This window comes from Clytia hemisphaerica, unplaced genomic scaffold (assembly GCF_902728285.1).
Source record: "Clytia hemisphaerica strain Z4C2 unplaced genomic scaffold, Clytia hemisphaerica genome assembly, whole genome shotgun sequence".
Lineage (NCBI taxonomy): Eukaryota > Metazoa > Cnidaria > Hydrozoa > Leptothecata > Clytiidae > Clytia > Clytia hemisphaerica.
In genome coordinates this window covers 816822-840585 of record NW_027104602.1, presented here as the reverse complement: position 1 = coordinate 840585, position 23764 = coordinate 816822, and the positions used below count along the sequence as shown (strand labels likewise).

Here is a 23764-nt window from a genome sequence, read left to right as displayed (position 1 = left end):
AGTTAAAGGCACGAAAAAAAACCGAGTTAAAATTTATCAAATAACTCGAAAAGTTAAAAGCCCGAAAAAAACTCGAGTTATCATTTTTGTGGGGACGTCATAAAAACTGAATTTATGACGTCACATGCAACTCGGAAAAAAATACTAAAACGCTTTCTCGTGTCTTCAACCCCTTTTTCTTTTTACCAATAAACGTGAAATCTCAATTTTGTCCCAGGGGCAAAATCAGCGTGTCTTTTGGGTATTTCGATTCTCTCACTTTTTTGTCCCTTGAAACAAAAAAAGAAACCATTGAGGCACTTTTTTTCTTGTGTTGGTGGGATAGACAATTTTCGAAAATAATAGCAGCAACAATACACTTTTTTTTTATAAGGAGCACGTTTATAAGGAACTTGAGGCTGAGAATAAGAAAACAAGTTTTAAGGAACAGTATGAGATTGTTATCCAAACTTAGCAGCTATGTAAATAAGGAACTCGATAAGGAACTTTGAGGCTGAAATTCTCTGTAAAAATAAGGAACTCCAGGCTCAGAGCAAAGTTAAGGTTCCTTATAAAAAAACGTGTATTTTTTCCGATATTCAATTTCTTTTCCCTGCGATGGCTTAAAGCACGACATCTAGCCCTTTGAGCCAGGCCGGGGGGGGCCTGGCCCCCCAAAAAAGTTTTTCAGATTATGGTGTTTTTTTGAAAAAGGTGTAAATTTCGTCAACGTTTTCTAAATCTCAGATTGCGAAGAAGTATTACAGTTGTATATTGTGAGATCACAGCTTACACGCTTTTTTTTTATAAGAATGGTGTAAATCCATTTCATCATGGATATTCTTAACTTTTTTGGGAAAATCATCCTAAAATATTCTTACAGCATTCCTATTACTTGGGGGTAATTGGCAATTTATAATTTAAAATGCTCTAAAAATCTTAGCTTGAGTAGCAAAATTCCATGATGGTGATATTCTCTTAGCATATTCTTCATTTTTTTGGCCATTTTCATCATGGACATTCTTATAAAGTGTATTCTTATAAAAAAAACGTGTAACAGTAACAATAACCAAGATTGTTTTAGAAACCGCGGCCTAAAAGAAAATTATTGTTTATTCTTTAAAAATTTTACCATGTTATGTATAATTTAATTTTCGTTTCGTCTGCTAATTGCCAACAAAAACAAGCAGAGTAATTAAAACAATTGGACTCATTTTCTGTATAATCAGTTTTCTTTTGTTTTCTAAACAAAAGTGCTAGCGATTTTTTCATTCAAAAAAGAGAAGCATTTTTGCACCTGTCTCAAATAATAAGTATCAAAAGATTAGATTGGGAATTTCTTTTGGGAGAATTTTTAGATTTCTTGATTAAATAAAATACTTTTGTTGTTTTGGCTAATGATCTTGGAATCGTTATGTTTTGCTTTCCTTCCCGATCAAAAGACACTCAACGAAAAAGGTAAGTACAGTAGACTCACACTCATTAAAACTTCTATTATTCGAATCTTTCTTTATATTTTGAGCATTCTTTACAACGGAAACAACTCGCTTTGTTTCTATCCCGGGGGGGGGGGCACTCGATTTTGAATACGACCGTACGTTCGGCCATAAAAATCAGGTCTCTAAAATCGGACCCTTACAGTGCAGGAAAAATTTGGCTGAAAATCGACCCTTATAGTGCAACTTTTCGAAATTGTTTGCCCTTTTCAGGGCAAAGTTTTTTGAAATTTCTCAAATTTTACCTCAAACTTTGGTATTTTCTCAAATTTTACACCCTTACAGTGCACTTTTTCCCACTTGCTCACAAATCAATCCTTACATTGCACTTTCCAAAGTCCAAACAACCTACCCTTAAGGGCCGCACGTCCGGTAGGTCACTTACCTGGAGTGCCCTCCCCCCCCGGGGTTTCTATATATTTTGAATTTATTCACATCCCCGTCAAGGAGAAACGTTCTTAATATACTTTCTATAATTCGAATATCTCTGTTATTCGGCAAATAATATTCTCCGTTTGAGTTCGAATTAGGGACCATTCAAAAAGTACGTACGCTCGAGAGGGGGAGGGGGGGGTACTCCCAAAAGCGTACGAAAGCGTACAAGGGGGGGGTTATTGAGGAGAAGTACGTACGCTCGTAATTTTTCCTAAACTGTCTTTTTTGAGAGAAAAACGCAATATTTTCAAATCAAAAAATTGTTTTTGCGATTGTCATTTTTCATTTTTCCTTTAGCATTTTTGTTCATCTTATAGATTCTTTAAATTTCTTGAGATTTTGTCATAAATACGATTAGATACCTACATGTTCTACTGTTACAAGAGTTTCAAGTTTCGACTTTGGTTAGGGGGATGTACTAAAAAGCGTACGTACGCTGAACGGGGGGGGGGTACACATAAATCGTACGAAAGCGTACAAGGGGGAGGGGGAGTCAAAAATTTGCCATTTTCGAGCGTACGTACTTTTTGAATGGTCCCTTAGCGAGAGTCAACTGCAATTATGAAATGTCCAGTCCACAATCAAGAGCTTTTTAACGAAAGACGATTAAGCTGTTTAGTAATCGTTTCCCTTAATTGCTACACAGACAACTGATGTTCGATTGTCTCTCAATTTCGCTTGTGTCAACCTATGTTATGTACGGGCAATTGCGTAGTGAGTCAGGATTCAGTCACACCAGCTTTTCAGATCTAATTTCTCTCAATTATCAACCTTAGTTGGTATAGCCCATCTACTACTGTATTTATTTCCCATCGATTAAGTCCCCACCCTAGCCGTCGGAAGCCCTGTAACCAGAGTCATAATCCCTTTTTTAGACACGAAAAAGAATGGTCGTCATCCTTCCTGATCGATATACCAGTCATCACACGAGAAGAACTACCCATCTTCGAGGAACACAAAATACAAGATCCCGAAGAGGAAATCATAGACGATCCGTCAACCATATTCTTTGATCCAAACGAAAAATCAGACTTCATATACAAAGCTGTTCCTTATTTTACACAAGATCTAGACTTTAGTTATATCCAACCATCGCAAGCTGATATTTCGTTAGCTTCTAATATAGATTTTGTACAAGATAATGGACTGACAGCTAATATGATTTCCCCAGATTACGCTGATAGCTTGGATGGAAGGTCATGTCCAGTCAGTCCAAAAGTGAAACGGAATTTCGGGTCTTCATCGCCGTTTGAGAATAAAAACACTGTCTCTAAAACTTTTGCAGATGTAGAAGAAAGCCTTAATTACTCAATAAACAAATTTATTCCTGGACTAGAAAGCACCAGGAATCAATCGAATATTCATCACTCACAATCTACTATGGAATCAAAACCTAAATACCAACAAGAGAGACTATATGAGGGCACTCTTCAACATCAAGAAGACAGATTTCATGAGAATTCATTCATAGATGATTATAGAGGATTACAATTATATGAAGATGATTTATTGTCCGATGTTCGATTAAGTCTTAACAATAAAGGTTATATGTCGGACGCTGAGAGTGTTAAAACGTATCAAGACTCGGGTGTGTATGATGATGATTTAGCAGATTCACCAAAATCATTAACATCTGTAGCAAGACAATTAAATTTTGATGATTATGATGGTGGTGATAATGGTGAGAAATACACAGCTTTTAAAACACCGATGAGTTCCAAACAAAGTAGCGTTGAATCACTTATAATGGAAGAATATCGAACACAGAAGAAACACATGGAAAGAAAATATTCAAACCGTAACGATAGAGGTAGGTCTTTATGTCAATTTTTGTATCTTCTTAATTCTTTCACCTCTATTTCAAGGAGTCGGTGGTGTAGAGATGTTAAATCAGAAAGGGTCTAGCAAAAATAAAATTTGAAAATTTATTATTGGCAGCTCAGAAGAGCTATTAACTGAGATAGTTAGAGAATAAGAAAATTTGTTGCAAATAGGGGTATAGATTGTAATGTAATTAACGAACAGGAACTGCTCCCGTGTATGGAGTAGAGATTCTTTAGGTTTTGTGATACGATAAGCATCTCCAGTCTCAAGAAAGTAGAGTACAGGTGGCAAAGAAAGAAAATTTAGAATTTGGGAGCGTGTTTTTATCTGTGATTGAACTTGGACGAGGCTATCAGAAACTGGCGCGCTAGTTTGGCGCTATGTAGTAAATTGATCATTGATCTTTTTTGTTTTAACAAATTTGTCTATTACAAATTTTTAAAATAAAACAATCAAGGAAATTAAGAAAATGCTGAATATGAGTAAAACCTTTTTTGCTTTTCTTGAAGCAAACTATGCCGAATATGCGCACAAAAAATCGAACATAGAATTCGAATGTTTGCTTTCTAAGCAAAATTTATGTTTGGCTTCAAAATGACACAGAAAAATAAATTGATTAATTACTATTGTTCAACAGAATTTATTGATATATATTTGGGTGATTTTCGAATCACGGATCGACCTAAACGCATGATATTTCGTTTTCTAAGTGAAGAGAATTTAGAATGTTTGACAACTTCATCACCGATCAAAATACCGAAACCTGTTGATTTATTTTCGAAATGCACCCGCAATAATAGTCTTAGAAAAGTCAAGTCAGCTAAACCATATAAAGAGAAGCCTCCACGTCCGGAATGGTCAGACGTTACCAGTAAGTAATATAAAGCCCTTGGAGATGTGCATTCCGTCTTCGATTCTTTCGACATTGATGTCATTAAGACATGTGTACAGGGGTCTTATTTAGGCCCGGCGAACGGAGAATTTCACCGGTCCAAGGCACCAAAAAATTAAAATTCGCCGTTCAAAAGGTTCGGTTCGCTGCCTCAAGTACATATTCACGCTACTCAATGCACTACGTTTGCTAAGAATTCACCGGACTAGAATCTAGAAATCGCCAGAGTAAATTTTTCATTTGCCAGCCTACTAAAAACAAAGCAAAACCCCTCTGCGCGATCAAATGCTTACAGTTTGTCTCCACAGCTTAATTTCTGAGAAAACTAAGTTGTAGTATTTACGATAATACCGTTGTGAGGAATGTTTTGATTTCCGGCAAGATCTTATGTGGGCTTGGGTATTTTACATCCATTGATTTTAGAAAGCAAATTCTACAATATCCTTTATACACCCCATACAAAAATTAGCCATAATATTGTCACCAGTGTTATACTCTAATTTTTATCCCCGCTAAAAATAATCAGATAAGCAAATCCTCACTGTAAGATATTGTGTCATTTTTCTATCCCCAATGAGTTTTTTATGAATCAAAAACATTGGAATTCAAATCCCCAGCCATGAGAAACATGGGAATATCACTTCCCAATGTTTTGGCCCGGTATTTTTACCCTCGCTTGATGAAAAAATCCTACCGGGTCTGTGAGAAGGGGGTGTCTTTGTATTGTGGTCTTAAAGTCTGTTAAGGCTCAGTTAAGGCTCAGATTCAACCTGGTAAATAAACAGATGCAAATATGATTTTCACGAGTATTTGATCTTGCATTTTGTCGCCACAGGTAGTATATTACGAAGGAAAAAACCTACGGTGTAGCTTGGTCATTGATCTCAACGTTTCTTGATTTACTGTAGATAGAAAATATGTTTCTTTTTTATTCTTTGTCAGGACCAGAAGAGCACACACCAATATCACCAATTAAACAATGTCATACACCAAAAATCAATAATAAATATAGTCATGTCCAAGCTAAAGTTGAATGCCACGTGAGTGATTTATTTATATTTTCTACTCAGATTTTATTATCTTTCCAACGAGAGATAGATATAAATTCTTTTTCGTGATATAATTGACAGAATTCTGAAAGTTCTAAAGATAAAACTGTACCGTAAGCATTTCTTATTTTCGTTACTTAGCAACACAAAACTCTTAGTTTGTAAACAGCAACCATTTTAGCTGACTAAGTTATTATTTTGCATGCGTTTTTAGATATTATTATATGCACTTTTGTATACCTGGAAAATTGACTTTGATTTCATATCCATCTGAAATTCTTGAGCTGGGAGCAAATGAGTGTCTACCCCAATTAGGATTTCGATAAAGATTTTTATCCCTAGTGTTAGAAGAAGTTCCACTGAAGGTGTGAGACAGAACTGTTTTTGTCTTGTCTTTAGAGATCGAAGAACCAACGAAGCCCATCACCGGGTGCGTCACTTCGCTCAAAATCACCTTCATCATCAACGAGAGCAAGAAGTTTATCGCCTGGTGATTCGATCAAAAAGAATAAAAGAACGAAATCACCAGGAGGAACGTACGCGAACAATACAAGTAAGAGTCTGATGATATGAGCCCTCCCCACTAGGGAATGGGTCCTACTCCTTACGAAGTAGGAATTTCTTCTTTTCAAGTTGGAACGCTTAGCGCTGTCCAGACATCGCTGATTCTGTGCACGCGAGACACAGATACCATGATGCATAGTGGTGAAACTCGAACTGCGCGGGAGAGCATATAGCTCCTCGCAGGCGCAGAATGGGATGAGTGACACCACACACCACAATGTCTGGGTAGTAAAGATTTAGCAGGATATTTTTAAAATACAGTCAAGTTATGCTTATTCGAACTTCTATTATTTGAATCTTTCTAAATTCGAACTTGTTTCCAGTCCCCGTCAAGGAGAAACCCATAAAATAAATTACCATCTATGATTCGAATATCTCTGTTATTTAACAAATAAACTCCCCATCCAAGTTCGAGTTATATAGTAAGGTTTTTTAGGTATTATTGAACTAAAGGGAAGGAGGGAACCAGAAAACTTGTTCAACTAATGATTTCAAGTTATAAAGGTTCGAGTAAAGGAAATCCACTGTAAGATTTTTGTCTTTTCTTTAGTATCATCGGCAAACAAAGCTAAACCGAAACCAAAATCAAACGAAAAAGGCAGTAGGAATAAGGTAAGAATTAGAATTATCATTGACCATAATGTTTTTAACTAACCAAGAACAAACCGCTAACCTATAAATTTTAATTGTGAATTGTCATACTTCCTTTCCAATTTTGAAATTATTTCCTTCCAGCTTTACAAGAAAAAATCACCAATAATTACTATGTGTAAAAAACACTTTCTAAAGATCTTTTAGTCCCAGGATTTAATTTAAAGCGTATTACCGATATAGAAGTTTTTTAACTGTTTTGGTATAGGTAATTGGACACAAAATTTTAATTTACCTAGGTAACTAACATTTTCATAAAATACCTAGACCATCTATCAATCTCTTATATCTCTTTTAACTAGATATTCAACGAAAAGTTATTATTTCGCGAGAAAGCAAAATCACGGACAGACTCACATGGTGTAGAAATGTATTCCAATCTACCAAAAGAATTCCAAGAAATCGCGAGACGTTTGGCAAGACAGGATCGCGAGCTCAAAAAGAGTGAATCCGACCTCCGTGGAAGATCAAATTCACGAAAAAGTAGTCGTATGACGAGTAGAGCTTCTAGTCTATCTCCAACACGTGATGCGAAACCACGAAGCCGCTCGAAATCAAACGATAGAGAAAGTAACATGGAAATGTTCACCTTCGAAAAGGTAATTCCTATTGTTATGTTTTATATGAAGCGATCTAGAGGGGTTAGAACCGGCTGTGACCTTACGTTGTAAGCTTACAGCGAATATTCAGGCCCTTTGAAACAACCATAAAAGTGGAGGGGCTAAAGGATCTAAAAGAGATTCCCGATGGATTAAAGAAAAAAGTCTATTTTGCTTAAAAGTGGGGAGCCTCCCCGCTTCCTCCGGGCCTGATATTGTATTTTTTTTTAATATTTAGCCTCTACAAAAATATAATGTATAATTGTTTGGATGTTTCAAAACACTTTTTGGTCTACATTACTACTATCCTCATTATCAGATATCATGGGAAACTTATTTAACAGGTTCCTACTGACTTTCGCGCCTTTTGCTAGAAAATATATAAAATGCCTTTTTTCTGTTCGGAAGAGTTTTTGCCCTCTATTTTGTGTCTGATAGTTGAATATGATTGGATTTGGATTCGAATGGGTTCGTTTTTTTTTTTACAGGAAAGTTCATCAAAACAATTAAGTCGTTCTTCAAGTATACGATCGATTCCGTCGACACCTGCACTAAGCCGACAACATCCGTTACCTGAGCTTCAATCAAGAGCGAAATCGCCTTCTGCTTCACCTGGGAGAAGCCCTGCTCACAGGATTAGTCACGAGAAAGAAAAATACAAAACGAAAAACTCAAAAGGAAGCATTAAATCTACGCCAAGCCCAGTCAGCAAATTATACACTTTCACGACTGTCAATGATTCATTTGCAACGTCGCCGCTAGGTAATGGATTTCTATTGCTTTTCACCTTTTGACGTGTCTCACTTTCCTTGAAATACAAGGAAATGTCAATTCATGCACTGTGATAATCAGGGCACAACGACCTAGTCAAAATTTCACTAATTTATAAGAGGCTAATTATATCCAAATTTTGTCATAATAACTTAAATTCGTTATACCCCTTCTCTCCTATCTAATAAAGAAAGAACGGCGTCTTTTTTACGCGGACATTTTTGTCCAATTTAGTAAACAAACCAGACATCCAAAAAAAATAGTATTTTTCTTTTCTGCAAAGCTCCAGCCAGTGTCGACCGAAAATCTAAAACCCCGGGGCGGGGGGGTACGGTACTTAGACAAATGGAGGGTACGGTATGTGCCGCCAATGTTTCCAAAGTCCCGCTAAGGGTCGGAAAAATCAGAAAATGAAATTTCAGTTCCACTAACGGTAGGAGAAATAGGAAAATTTCAACTTTTTACCCCTAGAAAGATCGAAATTTGGTCAAATTTGGTCAAATTTGTCCCGGTAAGAGTCGTAAAATTGACAACATTTTCCTTTGTTTTCTCCTTTTTAGTCCCGGTAGGGGTCCGAGGGTCAAAAGTCGGGCTGCACCCCCCCCCCCCCCCGTCAGCTCACAACTCTAGTATCCCCGGTCTAAAACAGTATGTTCAAGGGTAAAATACCACAAAAGAAGTATAGCAAAGGAATTTCTAGAATAACGGAATTCTTGAATCGATTTTCTTATTCTCTTTTTAGGCAGCATGACACCACTCCCTATGGAAGCAGCAGTTCATTGATTTTGGTGTAATATCTTTTTGTAAAATTGTAAATAGCCTTTGTCATATACTTGATAGAATATAAAAAAATTATGAAATTAATTTTTGTATCTTTCACAGGGACGATTTACATGTATTCAGTAATACACCTTTTTGACCGTAGCCGCCAATAGCCGCGCGGGCATTTTTTGTCCGTTTTACCACCCTAAAACCGCCCCAGTCTTTTTTTTTGCACCTAGAGACAATAGAAAAAAGTGTAAAAAAAGAATTGGATCAAGTTTAGGGTGGTAAATCGATTAATAAAGTGGCATGCGTCTGACTGCACAACTACGGTCGAAAAGGTGTATTGAATTAATTTTGTGACGTGTTAATGATTTTCATCAGGGAGATTAATTCGTATTCCAAATAAAGCAGGCAGAAAACTGTTGATTTTTGATAAAACAATGACCCTAAAAAGTCCCGCGTAGAATCGCCGGTGAAAACAAAAGCGCTGCAAAAAGGCTTTAGACAAGTACGGCTAGATAAAGTTATTTCTTCCTTTAGAGTTTCATTCGTTTGATCTGATGATTTGATTACTCGTACTAAAAGGGGTACGGGGATGTGCCGCTTGTCAGGGTACCTTTTCTCGCCTCCATGATTCCCAGGTAGGGACTAATTCAAAAATCATAAAAAAGAAATAAGTTTATACCTAAACTAAGTCCCATTAGGGATAACTATTAAAAGAAATGAAAAAAAACGAGTCCCACGTAGGCTCCATTATTCGAACGTCCATCCAACGACACGCCCCCGTCGGTTGGTAAGGGTGGTAGTCCCCCCCTCCGGCGTTAGTTAGACGCATGCGTGCAGCAAGAAGACCTGCATCATATGGAGGTTAGGATTGGAAATAGCTATTTCGAACGTAAAACTCCTACTCTTCGGGATATGTGCACTGCTCTTGAATCTGAATTGAATTTCAAGGCAAACAGAAAAGTCCTTCGGAAGATATGGGACCCGAAATACCCTTTGGTAGCACTTTTCTGTGAAATATCAAATCTCCAACTTATTACTAAAAACGGGGGTTATGTTATCTTTTTTGAACAGCGCAATTAAAAGTTGGAAAATGTTAAGTGTTGGTGCATTGGTATTATTGGTATCATATGGAGGTTAGGATTGGAAATAGCTATTTCGAACGTAAAACTCCTACTCTTCGGGATATGTGCACTGCTCTTGTTTTGAATTGAATTTCTCATCCGGATACATATGTACTGAGGTTTTGATGTATAGCAATAGAAAGTTTTAAAACCTAAGTAAAACATCTCTATTGATAAATTCCGATACAGATTTTTGGGGTATTTTTCCTCGTTTTGACTAATTTTTCATCAAATTTGATTTTTCATGTATAAATTCCGAAAAAAGGGGGATAAAAACTTTATAATACCGAGATTCCAAAGCAAAAATTCATGGATTTCCGATACCGAAAAAATTTCAGCATTCCGAAATACCGAAGGAATTTTGCCCAATTTCCGCAATTCCGAAGAAAAAAGGGTCAATTTCCGCGATTCCGAAATACCGTATGCCCCCCCCCCCCCAATTTAATCCTATTAAAACGCGAATTCCCGGTGGGGGCTAGTGACCGCTCATAGCAGTTGTCCATAGACCGAGAGTAAGGCCTAAAAGCCTGGAGCTGTGGCCTATTGTGTAGGACTCTAAGAAAAAAGCCAGACCCGGCTAGCATAGCATAGCCCGAGCTGGCTCGGCTTATTCGCGCCGGGTCGAGGAGGTCGCGAGGAGGTGCCCCGAGAGAAGGATGAGAAAAGAAAAGCTCCATGCTTCAAAGATTCACTTTCACTTTCTCAAATTTGACAAAACAAGATGGTGGCAAAATTTTCGACAGCTCTGGACAGTGAGAATTTGATTTTTTTTTTCCCAGCTTTGTTTTCTGTCAGAAGCAGCCACCGACCTAAAATTTGCAAATATCTGTTCTGATTTGCCAGCTGAAAATCCTTCCAGGGGAGAAATTTTTATATCAGAACAGTTATATTTTTCCAGCTAGGAGGTAAAAAAACTTTCGGAACAGGTACGAAATTACCAGGCGATTGATTTTATGCGAGTTAACTGTTCTTATCTACCAGGGCTGACAAAATCTCATAAGAACAGATCGCTAAATTCCAGCTCGACATTGAAAGACTTTTAAGAACAGAAACTTAATTTCCAGCTAACAGTCCATCAGTGTGCACCCCCCCCCCACTCTGCAGGGGGGGGGTTTTGGATTTTTGGGTCCAAAACAGCCAGGTGGGAGTCTGAAATTTTGGACTTTCAGGTGGGGGAAATAGGTTGAGGTGGGACTAGAAATCTTTAGGTGGGACTCTTATGGAAATCTTGAAAGAAAAATTATTTTAAATTTTAGATTATAAATGAAGGATTGATAAAGAACTCTGCATTAAAAACTTAAATTCATATCACAGTTTGTTGTTGTTGAATTGAATTGCTTTACATTTCCTATCCGTGAACAAGTAAAAATTGAAGGGGAGGTCAGCACATCGAAATTTGGTAATTAAAAAATTTTTATTAAATAAAATCCCTATCTTAGGTGGGACTTGGAAAGTCAACTATCAGGTGGGAGTTTCTCAAGTGCTGGGACCTGAAATTTTAGGTGGGACCTTGACCCCCCCTCCTACACACTATGCAGTCAGACAGTTTAAATCAGTCAGGCACATCCTGGCAAATGAACGGGGTATTTTTCACTTGTGATTGGTGGCAAATGCAAGGGGTCGAAAACAAAAGTGATGTAATAGTGCTGAATACCCCACGCAATTGAACCGGGTTTGAAATATTTTGCTTCATTTTGAAGAACTGCATAGATGAAATTTTTTTTCCATGGGTCTATTTTTTCTTCGAAGATTGAAGAAACTTTTAACGAAAAAGTAAAGTTCCCAGTTTTCTTCCTTTTTTTCCCATTTTCAGTTTCAAGTTCATTTTTATTCATTTTCACGCTTTTAGCCTGAGACGTCCTATCTCATTTACACTGGATGACGAATACCCCGTGCAAATGCTCACCCCGTTCATTTGCCAGGATGTGCCTGACTGTAAATAACTGTGCTCGAACAGATCGAACAATTTCCAGATGTTCTATAAATGGAGAATTTTCAGCTGCCACTCCAGGCAACCACGTTCAGAAGGAAAAGAACAGATCTCAAATCTTTTTTGAAATTCCCCAGAACAGATAGGAAATTGTGTGAAATCAAGTGCGTATTACTTATGGGTAATGAATCAACGGATCCTGCACTTGATTCATTACCCATAAGTAATACGCACTTGATTTCACACAGTGACTGTTGATGGACTAGTTGTCCGAAATCAGGGTTCCGTTGGACTAATGCCTCTCCCCAATGTACATAGCTTAAAACAGTTCTCTCAAAGTTAGCGGGTTGGTTCGAGATTGGACACTAGCTGTGTCTCAGTTCGTGGCAATTCCATTGATTCGTAGAATTCAGGTACCGGATGGTGAACATTGAGCACGTCGCTCCCCTCGTCTACTACGAACTAGTGTAATAGCAACGAACCGATAGCGCAGTTGGGAGAGCAATCGCCCAGCAAGCGAGAGGTTGTGGGTTCAATCCCCACTCGATTCGTTACCTTTGAGAAAACTGGGAAGTACATTAGTGCAGGATCCGTTGATTCATTAGATAGGAAATTCTTTAGACACCTTATTTTTTGGATATCAAACTATTTTTTCATAAGAACAGATCATATTTTTCCAGCTAGTCCCAATCTTCAGTAGAACAGATCATATTTTTCCAGCTGGTCCCAATCTTCAGTAGAACAGACCATATTTTTCCAGCTGGTCCCAATCTTCAATAGAACAGGCAACTTTTTTCCAGCAGACTTTTTTCTTTAGTTCTGTAAGAACAGACCGCCATATCCATCTGGAACGTGTCTTCAGAACAGATATTGTGAAGTCTCGCTTCAGTGGATGCTTTCGTTCTGTGTGGTCTATACAGAGAAACTGTTCATTTAACGTTTCCACACCATCTAGAAAGAACAACAAATAACTATGAAAAGTGGCAACTCCAGGGTAAAGGCAGGTTTGCATATAATTATAGCTAGTTGCCAAGTTTCAAAATTCTGAATGCGGGAGCGGAGATGTGTGAGTGAAACAAGTGCAAAATCGAGCTAGGCATTTCCAATGGGGTTTTGGGGGCAAAGAGTCTAGAACCCCCTTAGAAAAATTTTCAACATTGAGTTGATGCGAAAATTACAAAAATCCTCTTTCTAATTTTTTCCTTTTATTTTTATCACTAATCAATCATATCTTCCTCAACCTCGTTATTGGCTACAACCCACAGCATGGCCCGAACATGTTCGGGCCTCTTGATTGGCTGTGTTTCGTCATTTTTCGTGACTTTGAGTGTAATTCTAATGAATATTTGAAATTGCGTGACAAACAGAAGATACGGGCCTGCGAGCCTTCAGCTAAACAAACAGACGTACATGTCCCACATTTCTAAATCATAAAACATCTGCCTAGACTGAATCTTCTATTTCATTTTAAGAAGGATGCTGATTTTCGGGTTATGTTTGTTCTTATGTTTTAAAAATTGTCTGGTACTGCTGGTACCCTTTTGTAATTGTAAGGGGAAATGATCATTTCTAGGGGAAATGATCATTTCTCACAATTAATCTTGATATTTTTTTCTGAATTTTTTTGCAATATGTTTAAAATCTGACGGAGCTAATTTTCAAAAAATGTCTTTTTTGGGCAAATTTGGGAAAATTTACTTGCTATTGGCTTGCTATTTTTCCTGATTTTTTGCACAATGATGCAAAAATGTGACAAAAACTTAAAAATCAGGTTAATTCGAGTTTTTGGTTGTCCAATAGTCTCATTAAGTTTTTCTAATATACTAATATGCTGCACCTGTCGCAAGTCAGGGACTCCAGATTGCGTTGGTTGGGTTTTTGAGTGGGTTTTGGTGTTTGTGTTTTTCTGCTTGGCTTTTTAAACTTTATGTCTATTGGTTTGTTGGTTCTTTTTCGCATAAAATTCTCATTTCTTGACAGGATGTTTGATTGGTTTGATTTATATATTTAGAAAAATTCAAAAAAATGGAAAAAAAACGTATAATTATAAAAATATTAGTGCCTTTTTATGTTTCATCTTTATTTTATTTCGTATTTTCAACACTTTCTCTCCTTGAGGTCAGATCTCTGATCTTCACCATATATATATTTTTTACATAATAAAATTCTTAGTCTTGGCTCGAAAAAAGTCATTCCATTCAAGTTTTACACTTCCAGTGTAGACTTTAATGAATGTATCAACGGCCTTGTAAGAACAACTAAACCAAGAGATTATGCAAAATGATAATCCTCAAAATGTGACTTCCAGATTCCAGAATTAAAAAAAAAATATGTACTGTATATGGCAGTTATGCCCAAAACTTGGCATGGTTTGATAAAAAGATCATTTTTTCCTCACCTTCTAAACATCAGAAAGCACAGAGTAAAATAAGTTTCTTCTTGTTTTCAAGCTTACACATTATGCTGTAATTATCTCTCTTTTTTTGTTTTAAACATTTTCATCATCATTATTGCATGTTTTTGACATACCTTTAAAATTGAACGGAGAGAGAATGAGGATTTTAGAGCCCTCTTACACTCTCTTTGCTTGTTTTAATCCGTTTAACTTTCATTTTTATCATTCAACCAGATTTAACGTGTAGAAAGGTCTTTAAATCTAGCTCTTTACAAAGCTGATCTTCCACATGGTACAAAAAAAAGTACTTTCGTTTTTGGAATAAACAAACTCCAAAGGGAAACTGCAAAAAATTTCAAAGATACTTTTCTGCTAGTTTTGTATGTATATTTTACTACTTTATAAAAGACAGTGAGCAGTGGCAGTATAGATAGGTAACCTATCCTTTGATCAATTTTAAGCATGTAGCTTGTTTATCAGGGTTTAATGTGGGCAATTTGCACTAAATAGTTGTTTTGGAGAACATGGCGGCCTATTGAATAACAAATTACTCCAAATACATTACTTTCCTTGCTCAGCCAAAAAAAATGTGATGAATTATCTTGTCTCTAGGTAACTGTTGTGGTGTAATTAGTTATTTGATAGGCCGTCACATTCTCTAAAACATCTATATTTATGCTGTCTCGTTCGTTATTTTTCTTAAACAGTGAAGCAAAGACATTATACCTATTTAATATTGTAAGATATTATGTAGAAGACAATGCAAAGAAAACTTTATCGCCAAGGTATGTATGTCACAAAATTAAAAAAAAAATTCTACTACCATACCAATGAAAACTTTGTTGGAGGGTTTTGCTTTGAGCCAAGCTTGCTTGATATGCATGATGTATTTTTCTGATAAGTCTACTTCCTGACTTCATACTTGATCTCAAAACATTGCTAAACTGTTTGATTAGCCTTTTTTATAGATAATTACAATACAATTACAACAATTTTAGAAACTTTTTTCACAATGGGTTAGGTAGACCAATTTTTATTCCTGTTCAGCATATGGTCATCAGACCGTGCCCCTCTTTATGAAAGACTTTTTATAGGACTTTTTGAGTCCAAAAATAAGCGGCAAAAATGGCTCCAAATCCAGCCAAATCATTACATTTAACATCAGTATTCTGATAGTATCAATTTCTTAGTGCTTTAAAACTTCTTTATTGGTTGGTTATTATGTAATGTTTTTGGAGTCATTATCTAATGCTTTTGTCGCTAATGTTTGGAGTCAAAATTGTATTGTGTCCTACAGAAGGTTTATTATGTAAAATAAAGAAAATTTTTGTGGCCTTTTGAAAATCCACCAAAAATCACCAGAAGAAATTAAAAATGTTCTTCATTTTCTCTCTGTATCCAGATAGTAGTGGTTCTGATACTTACGAGCCTGATACATCTGGCAAGGTAAAGGAAAAACGTAATGCACATACTGCTGCTGAGCAGAAAAGGCGTGATGCTATTAAGGTATGAATTATACTGTATATAGTAATGCTGTATCTTTTTATATATAAATATTCATGTGATAATTAGATTAAAAGAAATGTGTTGTAAAAATTGAAAGTGGCAAAAGGTAAAGATTTCAGAGTTTGCATCATTAGCACACAGTTTGATGTTTTATTTTCATTTGTATCGTCTCAACTTCATGATCTTATAATTATGCATTTCAACTCTTCACAGAATGCATTAGTAAACCTTCAACAACTCGTGCCAGGATGTAATAGTTGTGAAATGTCACATGGTATGATCACAAAGACAAGTAAAGCTCAAGTTCTTCAAAAAGGTACCCAAATGACTCTATTCTCTATGTTTGGCTCTTTTTAATTTTTTTTGTTATTACTATAGCAGCTAAGCAAATGGGGTTAGATTTCATGGGAGATCATTGTCTTGGAAATATTGTATTGAAAAATTTACTCAACTCAATCAACTCAAATTTGCAAATCTAACAAGTATATAACACTTTTTTGATGTTAAATTTTTTAATTTTTTTTCTCTCCAATATTTAGCCATTGAATATGTGACATATTTATCTAATGATCGAGACCGCAAAAACGAAGAAATCAATGAGATGGAGAAAAAGCTGGTTGCGTTAAAGATTGTCAAAGAGTAAAATAACTTTTGAGTTCTAAGAATATAATTTATTGTATACAAAGTGTGCCTTTTGATATGTTTGCTATATATATACTTGTCCAAAAGTGTTGAACTTTCTGGGTTAATGAATTCTGGACATAGCATCTTTTCTCCTCATTTCAGTTCAATGAAATGAAAATTATTTTATTAGGTTTTTTTTCCTCAATTTAATCTGATTTTAAGGTGCCTTAGATTGTAAATATTTTTTCCTATAAATTTTTTGTTTATTATAGGAATTATGAAAACCTTGTGGAATCAAGCCAGGTATAATTGCTTTTCTTTTTTATATTTCACACATATGAATGCCTAGTGACTAGTGCCTTTACATTTATTAAAATAAAACATAGATGTGTGCTTAGCTTACAAAAGTGCAAAATGCAAATAATACTTATTACCCTCATTAAAAAAAACCAGGCCACACTTCCAAATCTTATTCCACTCTATTTTACATTGAAACGTTTTAAAATAACACTTTGAATTATATACTTTATAATTGTAGAGAAAAGACATTATAATTTTAGATCAAACACTTGATCGTTTTAGCGCCTTTTTTGTGTTGTTGGATTTGTTTTACCCTAACTGCAATGTTTTTACAGACTAAGCAATCTTTAATCATCCCCATACAGACTTACCTGATATACTCCCCTGGCAATATGGCATTAACTTGATTTGGTTTCGTTTCTTTTAGCATCACGATAAACCTCAAATATCTGATGAGATGAAACTTTCTGTGGTAAAATTGATGCAGCGTTTTTTATTAAGCAGCCTTTAGTTTTTCCAATATTTGGCAGTTACTTTTTAATTTTAATTATTTTACTGTAAAGCTAACAAAACAGTGAACTGTATTCTATCAATTGCTTTACCTTCAGATGAGTGCAACGCCGAAAGATTTGCCCTGATCTAAGGGGATGTAATGTTACAATTCACTACCTCAGCAACTCGTCTAAAATTAAAAAATATTGAAATCTTAAAATTTAAGGGACACAATATCACTTTTTTAAAGAAAAACAGTATCTGAGTTTACTATTGATTTTGCTTTACTTTATCTTTCAGTTCCAACAGTTGATGAGTAGTTTATGGGAGAATTTCAATACCACCGTTTCAGTTGGCTCGTTCCAGTCACTCTCTGGTTCTATGATTCGTTGGGTCGAAGAACATTGTAAACCAGATATTATCAAAACTATCATTGTATCTGCAATGAAACATCTGTTGGGGCATTGAAGGAAGCGAGACAGTCTCAATATCATTCCAAGCTAAGAATTCTTTCCAGAATTGAGGTTATTGCCATGATAAAGTTTTTAGACAATTCTTGAACATAAACATAGATTTTGTTAATGTGTTTGAAAAGAGCATTTGAAAATTGATGGGATGATGATGATATTACTACTGGTATTATTGGACCACTGGTTCTAGTAACTAAAATCGAGAAAAATCAAAATATTGTAATTTTTTTTTACCGTTATCCTGGAATATGTTTGAGCCATTTATGCCTCTTGATGGACACAAACTGGGAAGCTAGTTTAGTTTATTTACAAGCTCGATATAAGGAATCTTATATTTTTACGACGAATTCCTTCCAAAACCTTCCATTGTATGCTTTGGGAAAAAATTGTGTGTATTGAAGTAAAACATGAAAATTGAGTAAGCATTTTTTTGCATTTTTCCATTTTGTTTTTTAATTTGGTGATATTCACCTCATATCGATATTGTAAATAATTTCATATAATACTTTTTTTGTGATTGCCTTTGCTTTTCAATGTTAGATAATTATTATTTTTTACAAACAAAATATTTTAATAGCCTTGTTTTATCGTTCTTCAAATCATACAACATTAATTACTCTATACTTATTGGAAATTTACTCTCATCTCCCATCAAATTTTAGTGAAATCATAATTCCACTCTCCTTGCAGTAATGATGTGATGTATTTCTACAGTTCTTTGATTGAGGGTTCGGCCATAAGTTTGTGAATCTGATTGTTTTGATAATAAATCCATGATTGTAACCACTGTATTTTTATTTTTTAGAAAAATAGATTATACAAAAAAATAAAAAATAAAAAGATATGGAAGAAAGTGAGAATTTACTGGTTGTTATTTTGGATATCAATGCCAAACAATGGTCCCAACGAGTTGAAGAGTTCAAGAAAGTTGTTGACAGTGTTATGGTTTTTTGTAACTCCTATCTTATGATGAATCACTCCAATAAACTAGCTTTTTACACTTGTAACCATAGCAATGCTACCATTTTGTATCCAGCTGAGTTGGACGAAAATGAGTCTCGAATTCTTGATGGAAAGTTTGAATTGTTTGTGGAATTGAATACAATACTTTCCCGGAAAATCAAAGCTTTGGTTAATGAAATTGATGGTAAAATTGAGAATCAGCCTACAACCTCTTTATTGTCTGGTGCTTTCTCTCAAGCATTGTGTTATATCCATAAAAAGAAGAACGAAGATCCAAGTGGACAAAGATTGAGCTCACGTATCCTGGTGATTAAGGCAAGCCCTGATGTTTCATCACAGTATATGCCGGTTATGAATTGCATATTTGCTTCACAAAAACATAATATTGCTGTTGACTCATGCTCTCTGTTTCACAGATCAGGTTTTTTACAACAAGCTGCCGATATCACTGGAGGGACTTATAATTTTGTTGATAATGTATCTGGTTTCTTAGAGCTTCTCATATGGATTTACTTGCCTGAAAAAGGAGTTCGTGAGAAATTTGAACTACCTACTAATGTGGAGATTGATTACCGAGCTGCTTGTTTTTGTCATAATACATTGATTGAGATGGGTTTTGTCTGTTCTGTATGCTTGTCAATTTATTGTAAATTTATGCCCAAGTGTTTGACTTGTCAGACCAGATTTAGATTACCACAACTACCCCCTATGAAAGGAAAGAAGAAGAAAAAAGTTGCATAGAAAGTTAATTTCTTTTGCCTTAAGAAATATGAGTTAATGTCTGGAAACTTTAACTCAAAAATGCATACTTCATTTTGAATATTTTTTATTAAAGATGACATCGGTAAAAATCAAAATTATGACGTACCAAAAATACCATATAGGAGCTGGAATGTTTTAATTGATAAACTCAAGAACAAAATATACAAGACTATTTTCAAATTTGATTAATAGAAATAAATTTGAAGATTTCCAAGTCAAAATTTTGAACATTGTCTAAATTAGCTTGGCTTAACCTGAATTTCGTTCGTCGTTCAATTTCTTAACAGCTCCTAGGATATTGGTCAATGTTTATATTAGCCGGTAGTATAGAAGACTCAACGGCTGTACCTGTTTCAAGTTGTAAAAACATGGCAAATTATATTGAACATACAATTGTATTGATCTCCATTCCTTGATGAATGACGTGACGTGACTTGAGTACTGAAATATATCTTCCAATGCTGAAATTATAACTAGTTTTTTCAAAAACTTTTGTATAATTTTATAAACGAGGAAAGTCCTATAAACTGAAAAATAATTACTGCTTCAATTTTTAATAACTTATTGCCATAAATGTCGAAACCCTCTAAAAGTATCATAATATGTTGTCTCAGTAAGTTTTAAGGTTTTCTTTTGCTCTTCAGACTGTATATCATGTTGTTTTCAGGGCTTTACTCGAAATAGAAAAACTTGAACTGACTTGAAGAGAAACTTGAATCAACTGTAAAAAAATTATAGGGTTCTTAATTTTTCTCAAAAGAATTTCCACCTCATTCTCCGAGTCCGAATATTAGTTTTGAAAAATTTCAGACCACATTCACATTTATTTGAGACGCAATCAAAGATAACTTTGACCTGCATTTTATTTGATTGAATATTTCTATTTTTCATGATGGTCCCTTCTTAGCTTCTCTGCTATGGAATACTTCTTGTAACTAATCTTATCTTTATATTAGAAATCTGACAAACTGTTAACAAAAATTTAGTGTAATTGTAGTAACAAAGTATCAAAATGGTGGTCGTATGGTTTGTTGGTTTGGAATATTATTTATTCATGAAAGTCCGTTATAAGAGAGGTATGTTTATTTTACGATGGTTGAAAGTCCTAACCACATTTTTATCTCATCAAGGACACAGACGTCAGGATCCACTTATATGTGCCAAGTCCTTCACTTGGTCCAGACCGGTGGTTTATTCTTTTAAAACAATTGATATTCCTGTTTAAAGTCTATCTCTAAAGTACACTTAATTTCTAAGTAACTATTTATACTATATTATAATAGTTTTAAACTGTTGGAAAGATATTCTCGAGGAGAATCATCTAATAGATTGGAAATTTAAAAAAATAAGAAATTAAAGAAGAAAAGTGAAGAAATTTTCTGCTGGTTCAAAAATCATGACTTGATTTCTTTATATTATTTCAATTTGTTTAAAAATTTAAAAACACACTACTGCCAGTTTCACGCTTAATGCGATCATCAGGTACAAAATTCCTCTGTACAAGATGGTATAAATACTTATTCTATAAAAATGTAAAAAGCTCAAAGAAAGCGTGACTTGATTTCTAGAATATTTTAGCCCTTGCAGATTTCAAATCTGTGCTAAGATTTTTCGTACGAACAAAATGACCAGAAATAATCAAATAGATCTAATTTAATTATCAAAGTTGGAAATACTCAAATATCTTGATTTGGAAATTTTCATTTTTTGATCAAATTCTACTTCAAAACGAGGATTTAACATAATAGTGAATACTTCATCTTTCCCTTATAGCAATGACTGTATCCATTGAATAAACGATGCATGCAATTCAAAAGAGCGAGCTGTTGGTTTGTCAGGTTTCGATGATTTATAGTATCCCGGATCATTATGCAATACTTTAATCGGATAAAATTTAGCGAGCGAAAAAAATCGCGAAATTTTCTGGATTTAATTTCGCGAGTCAGAGTTTTGAAAAATTTCGCATTGATTTAATTTCGCGATTAAGCCTGAAAACAGCTGAAGAATACCCATTTTTTGCCACAAATGGGGACTTTGGACCACAAAAATTTTGTGGTGGATTTAATTTCGCGAGTCAAGGAACTCACGTGTTTTCGCGAAAATGGCAAAAATTCGCGAAATCGCGAAAGTTGGTACGATTAAAGTAGATTTCTATATTCTTGCTAAGGGAATATTGAGTGTTAATGATCGAATTCACTCGATTAATAGGAATGGGCTATTCTATAAAAAATTCGTTCATGGCCGGGTGGAGGAAATTTTTTCAATGATCTACCCCTGGACATTTCGATTTTTTACCCCCTGGACACGCGTTTCACTCCTGGCCAAGCATCAAATCGACCGCCTGGACATTGCAAATTCATCCCATGGACATTGTAAATTCACCCCATGGACATGGCAGTTTTTCAGGATTTTTTCGATACCCCTGGACAATATATCTCCCACCCCCGGTTTTTTTCTGAAAGAGCCCGCAATAGCCGAAATCGATTAGCTGAATCAATCGAATGCGAAATTTACATTTTTTCATGGTTAAGTTCGATTGATATCGATGGTTCGATTCACTGTTGATTAAATTTCTTGGTAAATTTTGTCGTCATTTTTTCCGCTCGGAAGATATGGACAAAGTTTTGGTTTGTCTTAAAATTAAAAGAACGAAATTTTCTTAACAAAAATCCAACCAAAGCGAATTCACATTCATCTGCTCGTAGATTGGATTTTGATTGCTGCCCAAACTTTAAAATAGCCATGTTATTTAAATTAATGGTGTAACTTAACTTTCGAAGGTGTGAAAAAAGGACCCTGGCTCGCATATACCCAGCACCCATTTTGCCTAATTATCCCCCACCTCCGGAATTTAGACATGACCTACTGAAAATAGAATAACCCGATTGATTTCATTCGAAATTTGATTGTATTCGATTAACCTGACTTTCTTTGTGAATTTTCTTAAAATTTAGGGTACCGTATACATTATTGTTTTGAAAGTGATTGGTGAAAGTGAAAAGAATATACTTTAGGCGTACAAACTTTCGCGAGCAGAAACTTTCGCGATTTTCGCGAATTTTGGCCCTTTTCGCAAAAGTAAATGTCTTTAGAAATTTTAGCAAGGGCCATTCGCGAAAGTTTATGCTCGCGAAAAATTCTTGATAAAATAGAAAATCTGTAAAACTTAAAACTTTGAATAAGATGTAACTTTTATGGCACTTTTTAGCCTGCTAAAAGACTAATAAGTCAAAGAACAAAAGTCTCAAGCCAATCTAAGAAGTATTTGTCCCTCTAAGCTATTTTTTCATGATTCGCGAAAGTTTATGCTCGCGAAAAATATTTTTCCGTCAAATTCGCGAAAGTAAATATCGTGAATTTCGCGATTTTTCGTCCTCGCGAAAGTTTCTGCTCGCGAAAGTTTGTACGCCTAAAGTACACGTTTTTTTATAAAAAAATCCAAAATTTTTTAAACCTTCGGATGCTTAACATGGTCTTATTTTCACCATTTTGTGATTTTTTTACCCATTTTCCTTATCGGGTGTTTTCGTAAATTGGGTGTTTTCGAATCCGCAAAGCCTTAAAATGTTCTTAACTTGTTCTTAACATTTTGGCCATCGAAGCCTTATGTTCTTATATAGTTTGTTCTTATAAAAATACGTGTATTTTCGATTTGCTTTGTATCGAAAGTCTAGTTAAAGAACTTTCTTCATGGTGATTCATAAAATCTTGTTTTAATGGACGTGTTTTTTGAACTTTGTACTGTCGCACTCAAAATTTCCGATTCACGAATTCTGTTATTCAAATCAAACTTGGAAGTTGTTCTTTTGGCCTGAGTATTTTACTTTGGTTTATTGCTGAAAAGAAGTGTTCTCCTTTACGACAGGTAGAACTACAATCAATATTGAAATTTGAAATTCATGTCTGTTGCTATGGTTTCTATAATTATTCTAAAAAGATTGACATCAAAGTTTTTCCATAAGCATAGGTTCATCAAACAAAAGCCAATATTTTGTGATATATATTTTGCGAGCTGCACAAATGTTTTTATATTTTGATTTAAACCTTCGGAGACTGTCAACAAAACTATTTACAAAGCTGAGAGGTTTGTAAAGACCATGCCTTTTTCAATTGTCTGGAAATCTTATTGTTTTTATAAAAAATGGTTACTTAATTAATATTGCAATTTAA

General features: G+C 35.0%; 4 protein-coding genes and 1 non-coding gene across 5 annotated transcripts in view; all 5 read left to right on the top strand.

Moving 5' to 3' along the window:
* The first annotated feature begins 1249 nt into the window (after positions 1-1249).
* On the top strand, positions 1250-9120 carry LOC136824158 (serine/threonine-protein kinase PRP4 homolog). Its single transcript, XM_067080326.1, has 8 exons — positions 1250-1437; positions 2786-3720; positions 5569-5666; positions 6075-6228; positions 6790-6851; positions 7193-7489; positions 7978-8251; positions 9003-9120. The coding sequence occupies exons 1-8, from the start codon at positions 1394-1396 to the stop codon at positions 9041-9043; spliced, it is 1905 nt and encodes a 634-aa protein (XP_066936427.1). The 5' UTR covers positions 1250-1393; the 3' UTR covers positions 9044-9120.
* Positions 9121-12560: 3440 nt separating this feature from the next.
* Trnaa-agc (transfer RNA alanine (anticodon AGC)) lies at positions 12561-12633 on the top strand. Its single transcript has one exon. It is a non-coding gene; the product is annotated as a tRNA-Ala (tRNA).
* Positions 12634-15177: 2544 nt separating this feature from the next.
* LOC136824156 (max-like protein X) lies at positions 15178-18058 on the top strand. Its single transcript, XM_067080324.1, has 7 exons — positions 15178-15262; positions 15880-15983; positions 16197-16299; positions 16523-16622; positions 16880-16910; positions 17335-17379; positions 17700-18058. The coding sequence occupies exons 1-7, from the start codon at positions 15238-15240 to the stop codon at positions 17865-17867; spliced, it is 576 nt and encodes a 191-aa protein (XP_066936425.1). The 5' UTR covers positions 15178-15237; the 3' UTR covers positions 17868-18058.
* Positions 18059-18674: 616 nt separating this feature from the next.
* Positions 18675-20151, top strand: LOC136824171 (general transcription factor IIH subunit 3-like). The gene has a single exon (XM_067080346.1). The coding sequence runs from the start codon at positions 18713-18715 to the stop codon at positions 19571-19573; it is 861 nt and encodes a 286-aa protein (XP_066936447.1). The 5' UTR covers positions 18675-18712; the 3' UTR covers positions 19574-20151.
* A 357-nt stretch (positions 20152-20508) lies between these two features.
* The window catches only part of LOC136824185 (uncharacterized), a 31090-nt gene continuing 27834 nt past the window's right edge, over positions 20509-23764 (top strand). Inside the window, exons 1-2 of the mRNA XM_067080362.1 lie at positions 20509-20670; positions 21368-21432. Coding sequence (XP_066936463.1) covers positions 21398-21432 — 35 coding nt within the window. The 5' untranslated portion in view covers positions 20509-20670; positions 21368-21397. The remainder of the gene's footprint in view (positions 20671-21367; positions 21433-23764) is intronic.

Excerpts from the sequence above, each read along its gene's own strand:
- LOC136824171 (XM_067080346.1), top strand. The coding sequence starts at position 18,713 with ATGGAAGAAAGTGAGAATTTACTGGTTGTTATTTTGGATATCAATGCC.
- LOC136824156 (XM_067080324.1), top strand. The coding sequence starts at position 15,238 with ATGCAAAGAAAACTTTATCGCCAAG. Across the intron at positions 15,263-15,879 it reads AAGAAAACTTTATCGCCAAG|ATAGTAGTGGTTCTGATACT; the intron begins GTATGTATGTCA and ends CTCTGTATCCAG. Across the intron at positions 17,380-17,699 it reads ATGAGATGAAACTTTCTGTG|TTCCAACAGTTGATGAGTAG; the intron begins GTAAAATTGATG and ends TTTATCTTTCAG.
- LOC136824158 (XM_067080326.1), top strand. The coding sequence starts at position 1,394 with ATGTTTTGCTTTCCTTCCCGATCAAAAGACACTCAACGAAAAAG. Across the intron at positions 1,438-2,785 it reads AAAGACACTCAACGAAAAAG|ACACGAAAAAGAATGGTCGT; the intron begins GTAAGTACAGTA and ends TCCCTTTTTTAG. Across the intron at positions 3,721-5,568 it reads TTCAAACCGTAACGATAGAG|GACCAGAAGAGCACACACCA; the intron begins GTAGGTCTTTAT and ends ATTCTTTGTCAG.